Source organism: Anneissia japonica, unplaced genomic scaffold (assembly GCF_011630105.1).
Source record: "Anneissia japonica isolate Jap-2015-1 unplaced genomic scaffold, ASM1163010v1 scaffold7731_len1735946_cov199, whole genome shotgun sequence".
In the NCBI taxonomy this organism is placed as follows: domain Eukaryota; kingdom Metazoa; phylum Echinodermata; class Crinoidea; order Comatulida; family Comatulidae; genus Anneissia; species Anneissia japonica.
The window spans coordinates 870,727-876,741 of NW_022758997.1; the positions used below are offsets into that span (position 1 = coordinate 870,727).

At 34.6% G+C, this 6,015-nt stretch overlaps 1 protein-coding gene across 1 annotated transcript in view; it reads right to left on the bottom strand.

The window, feature by feature from the left end:
* Positions 1-6,015, bottom strand: part of LOC117125493 (ryanodine receptor 2-like) — a 109,376-nt gene that overhangs the window by 44,599 nt on the left and 58,762 nt on the right. Inside the window, exons 44-53 of the mRNA XM_033271990.1 lie at positions 5,779-5,854; positions 5,058-5,225; positions 4,154-4,300; positions 3,747-3,862; positions 3,318-3,475; positions 2,658-2,756; positions 1,932-2,169; positions 1,388-1,512; positions 951-1,099; positions 376-571 (exon numbers count right to left, since the gene is read on the bottom strand). Coding sequence (XP_033127881.1) covers positions 376-571; positions 951-1,099; positions 1,388-1,512; positions 1,932-2,169; positions 2,658-2,756; positions 3,318-3,475; positions 3,747-3,862; positions 4,154-4,300; positions 5,058-5,225; positions 5,779-5,854 — 1,472 coding nt within the window. The remainder of the gene's footprint in view (positions 1-375; positions 572-950; positions 1,100-1,387; positions 1,513-1,931; positions 2,170-2,657; positions 2,757-3,317; positions 3,476-3,746; positions 3,863-4,153; positions 4,301-5,057; positions 5,226-5,778; positions 5,855-6,015) is intronic.

Sequence of the window (6,015 nt, forward strand, 5' to 3'; positions counted from 1 at the left end):
GTTTAATATATATATAATAATATAAATGTTCATATACACATAGATGTTGAATAATGTAGCGAGTTCAAATCATTAGTTTATTTATAAGCACAAGAGCATGGGTTATATTTTTACGAGCCAATAAAATGGTATATACTAAGAGAGTTTACTATAAATAAACATTAATCAAAACTTTATTGCCAAAATATTACATGAAGCAAACACATATGCTGAGAAATGGAGCAAGTCTGAATCATTTGTATATTTATTAGTACATGAGCCTGGGCTATATTTTTATTGCATGTTCTTACTCAAACTAATTGTTCACTTAAATCAGATGTAAATTGTTGATAAAATATAAAATTACTCATACAAAAATACAGGCTCAAATTTTACCTGAGATTTTGCTGTACTGGCCATGCCACTGAGTTGGTTGCTCTGATTGGACGGGTTTACCTCACCACTACTCAGCTGGATAGAAGTCTGGTGTTTTTCTAGGACATTGACCATAACGTTCATGACCGTCTCATGAACACACAGCGCCCTCATTAGGTCAGGGTGCTGATAGAATACTTTGTTATCAGTCATCTCCCTGGATGTATTATAGAAGAAAATGAATGATACATGAACATTTTGTGACTTAGTGGGAAAACTAAACTCAGAATGTCTAATGTAAAAAAAATGTGATTGGTTATATTGTATATGCCTGAAACAAGCAAACGCTTCTCCCTGGAAATAATAAAGAACAGAAAGAATTGTTAATAGATGAGAATGATCACTCCTATCCATAAAAAAATTCCAAGCCCATCCCTATATTAGCACACAATGAGATGCATCACAAATACGTTATACCATGGAGGAATTAGTTTAGACCATGGTTCCTTCATGGTTATACTATAAAATTTTGATCAGACACCGTTGAGCCTGAATATATCTGATACGCAAAGCTTAAAATATCAGTGTTTACGAACCACAAATGCTTAATGAGAGCTTCTTCTTCCATTTGCCCCATTTGGATCGTAAGTAACGACCTTATGTGACCCAGCGATGTCAACAGGTTTATGATGTCTTCCTTCTGGTCACTACTAACAACATACGTCTTGTATAAAGCTCTGCAAAGCTAAAAGATAACCATTATACATGAATTTAATAAACAAAATATTGATCTACCACTGTCATTACATATTTTCATTGAAAATAAAAGTTTACAAGGCACAAATGTAGTGGCAAAGTTATGAAAGATACGCTGGTTGAAAAGTGTATATAGGTAGACTTGGCTGTACGAGGCACTCAACCATATTAACTGCTTACATAGCATTGCTCATTAATGAGGGGGTGTTTCAGGGTGGTACGAGTTTAGAGACACAGTTCTCTATAGATTAGAGAAGGCAGTGCCACACATTCTTACCTCTCCCACCCCATCGTACTGCCGGTACATCAGTCGAAACATTTCCCGGATAAGGACTGAATCCTCAATGTGTTGCTCTTGTGCCCAATTCACCATAGTTCCAGAGATCAGGAAGGATAACGAGTCTTGTACGAAAAAAAAAAAACAACATAATAACGGACGTTACTACAATACATACAACCTACTGCAATTAATTTTGCTTTTAGGCAATACCATTGTGTTGGAGGAATATTGTCTTTTACATTTACTCATTATACTATGTTACTTCTAATGTCTTTCTGATTTTTCTCATTTTCTTTAATAAAATATTTAAAATGAGAATTGAATCACAGTATTATATTTTTAGGAATAAAGAATTTATCATTTAACACTAGTCACTAAGGGCAATTTCTGTAGTCTAGTGGTTATGACACCATCCTAGTTATCTAGAGGTCATGGATTCAGTTCCTACATGAATCACTTAAGAAGTTTTTCACAGGGATTGAGTATTCAGTACAATAACACATCAGGCAGGGCAAAACATCTCTCCAAAGAATTAACTAACCTCCTGAAAACTTTTTCATGAAGTCTTCTTTTTCTTCCGTGTCCTTTTTGGATCCCTTTAACCACTGGAGGAAACGACCAATCCAAGAGATATCTTTGTCATCATTTTCAGTTTGCTCATGCACACCGCAATGCGAGATCAAATTTTCATGGAACGCAGTCAAGACGTCGCGTAGATCTTCTCGACATGGACAAATGCTAAGCTCTTCTTCTGTTTTGAAGCTCAGAAGCATTCTCATCTGAAGATGAATTGAAAATAAATTTTTAAAATAAATAAAAATATTTTTTCTTTGTGTTTTTTACAACATGAGAATGCTTACAAAAAAACCATTAATTTGAAAGTTAAAGAATCAGCAACAATGAGATGTAGGGAAATGCAAGTTAACTTTTCGTAACATGACTCAAAAGTCAACCGTTTGTTCTGAAGAGGTAGAGCACTCACTTATATTTTTCACTATGTAAAACAGATAATATTATAATTTTGTTTTGTGATATTCAAAGCGGTAAATATATGTCTAATTACTTAATTAATACCTACTACATTACAATTTAGGCTTACCAAGGAATATACAGTATTAAATTTAGGCAGTGGCTATAGTTACACTAGTCTTAAACAAATTCCCAATTCTGATTTGCTGTTATATATATATTCCTAATCCAAACCTTATATTCTATAACATCCAATCGGATTAAGGTTGGTGTATCAATAGCCCGTATATCAACTTACCTGTTCAATAGGTGTTGATCGGAATTCTTTGGTTTTCTTAGCTGTAACAATGGGAGGTAAGTCTGCAGAACTCACTTCTTGGAACCTTCTCTCCTGGTCCTGAAAGAGAAACATGGAAATTACTTCCCACACTTCATATAACTTTGGTCTTTGTTGGAAAACAATATCTATTCATTAAAAATGTATAGATATACAACAAACTTGGATTTTTCTATAAAATAATTTTCACAGACTTATAAACAGATGTTTTTGCAAGCAATGCCAATTCTTTAGTAGATATATGAGTACACAGAACATCAGACGTTTTGCTTTCATCTTGTGCTAAGCGAGTCACTTAAATATGGAATGTTAAAAGACAAGACACAATACTATCATAAATTGTACTAAGAGAGCAATATGGTAAACTTGCTCTAAACTGGTGGTAGCCATTGTGTGTGTATGGAGGTCTTTTCCTTTAAGTCCACCGTCATTCTCAAGCAAAATTTGGACCATTCATGGTTCTTTTTAAAAGATGGCTCATGTGACAGTATATCAAAGGACACAGTACACTCTTAGGAAAAGAGGAGGGGATTTTTCTTCTGGTGTACTGCATTGCAGCTACTAAGGGAAAATTGAAATTCCCTCATTACTCAATCAGAGCGATTGAGTTACTTTACATACCGCTTGGCATTCGGCTACAAAATCATCCGAGAAATTGACGATGGCTTCGACTCGGTGCCGTAACTGACTGTCACACAAATGTTGCAATAGGTAACACATCTCTAGCTTAACTGGTTCGTCAAGGTGCATTTGAAGAAGACCAATATGGGTGCTGACACCTAGTTAAGATATGTATGAATAATTATTTTAAATAGAAAAAGAATAAAAAAAAAAACAACTGTAAAAAATAATAAAGTTCATTCTTAACCAAATTCTTATTCAAATTCAAACAAATTTGGATTGAAATCTGGATGTATAATCCTTATCACCCGTACCTCCACCTACCTTCAACAAAATGAGGTGGAGGGGGGGGGGGTGGTGGTGATAGTTAGTTGTATTGCTATTTTGAATATTATTTTTTCTTTATCTTTTACAAAAAGTGAATCTTACCTGAAACATATGTATCATCAAATGTTGTTGGGTCGATAAGGATAAGCAGCTGTTTTAAATCTTCATCATCAATCTCTCCCATGACAAGCAAACAATCACATAATCTTAGCAATGGTCTAAATAAAATAAAAACTAATTAATATTATATTTTTGTCTGTGTTATATAATACCTAGTGCTAATTTTCTTCCTGATCCTCTTTTCAAATCCAAATTCAAGTTTCTGTTGTACCCCGGAGATCCACGGCAGCCACAGTACTGCACTACCACAAGTAACAAACATATGAGATTTATTTGAGGAATAGAGGGATGAGACCGAATTCAAATCTTAAGGCTGTGAAGACTACATATACTGTATATAGAAGTATAATGTGTCATATAGACCTCCCTGACGAATATATCTTACTTACACAAATAAATTATTGTAACTTCCACCAATCGGATCCCTAGATTGGGAAACCCCATGAGATACAGACTCGGTGAGGCACTGAATGATGTGTCCCTTCAGCAACAATCGGTTGAAAGGTGGTGGGCTGGTCTCTGTGCTCTTTACAGGTCTAAATAATAACAAAATCAGAAAAATATGTACAGTATTGAATAAATATTCACTGGAGTTGTGTGTGTTTGATACTAGGCCTACAGTATATTTATCTATGTCCCCCTCTAAATAGAATGACTTAAATTGTACTTCTAAGTTTCAAAAATCGCCTTTCTTTGTCACATGCCCAGCTGTCACCATGAAAGGTTTATATTTCAAAAACTGTAAACAAAATATTCTTATTGCATTAGAGAGTAGATACTATAGTTAATATAAATAGTTCAAAACAAAATTTATCAGAATCTTCTATTCCATATTTTAATTTATTATAGATAACATGTTTTTACACTTCATTCGTTAGTTCGTTCAAACTACAACAGCATGTAAAACATGATTCTGTAGTCCTATTATTACCTTGTTTGATAATTTCTATTTTTTATTTGTGTGAAATTGTCCAACTTTAATTTATTATATATATATTATATATATCACAATACCATTTTAAAAATACACCAAAACCTAATCAACTGTAATAAATGTCTATTGAATATTTATAAAGGTACACTGTCCTATTGATCTTGATTTCAATCTGCACTCTAAAAAAACTACAAAAAGAAGCAAAATGAGAAGGGTGGTGTCTTGTTTTAGCTGTCTAGTTTTGAAAGTGGTGCACAAGAACAATTTTGAACTTATATCTATCTAGCATGACAGTGACTTCTGTTGTAATTTGATTCCAGTTACGAATTGGTAGCTCATAAGTCAGCTGAAATACTTACGTATCATTATCATCCGTCATCAGTTGTGAAGGTCTGATGGAGGTGTTCTGAGTTGTACTTAGCGCCCTCTTGATAGAGTGGCTTCGTGGCTCATTATCCGCATCACACTCATAAACTTTGCCACAGTTAACCCCCAAAGGGATAATAAACTCATCCTGGGTCATTTTCCTTAAGGAGAAGAACACTGAATTTAGATTTGGAAAATCTAAAAAAAGTCATGTGGAGGGGCAAATAAGTTGTTGAATTGGTTTTGCAAATCTGGACATGAATTAGATTTCTGTGTATCAGATCATACAGACATTCCTGAAACAAGCTAGTGGCGAATGCAGGGGGTGACAAAAGGCCCACTCCTCCCCCTACACTAGGTAGCAGACAAAAATTCACTAAAAAAAGTGTGTGAAACCATTTAGGCAAGATTAAAATGGCTACAATTCTGAGGTTTTTAGGAGGGTAGCCCCTGAGCCCTGATACCTTCTAATAGAACACCCACAAATCCTTCTTCTATCGACCATACGTTCCACCCCTTCAGACTCTAGGTCCTTGATTGCCATTCACGCCACTATTGCAAAACAATTCTGCAAGCATATACTATCTGATATCAGATAATGTCTGATTAAACAAGTCTGACACATAAAAATCTGATAATTTATGCTGGGCCTATGGGTCTAGTACACTGTACATATACATTTGGCGAGTCTAATACTTAAACCTACTGACGTACCTTGCACTGCATAGCGTTTCCAGATGAACAGAGATAAGCAAGTCATGGTAGCCCATCCGTAATGTCCCACACATATCTAGAAAATGGAAAAATAACTCAAAACATTTAGCAACTCAAAGCATTTAGCAACAGAAAGCATAATACTTCTATATAAAATATAGATAATGAAAAATAACTTATAGTAAGTGTTTAACTGATACCAGTAACTAGTATGACAGCAGTGACGGCCCAAGGATA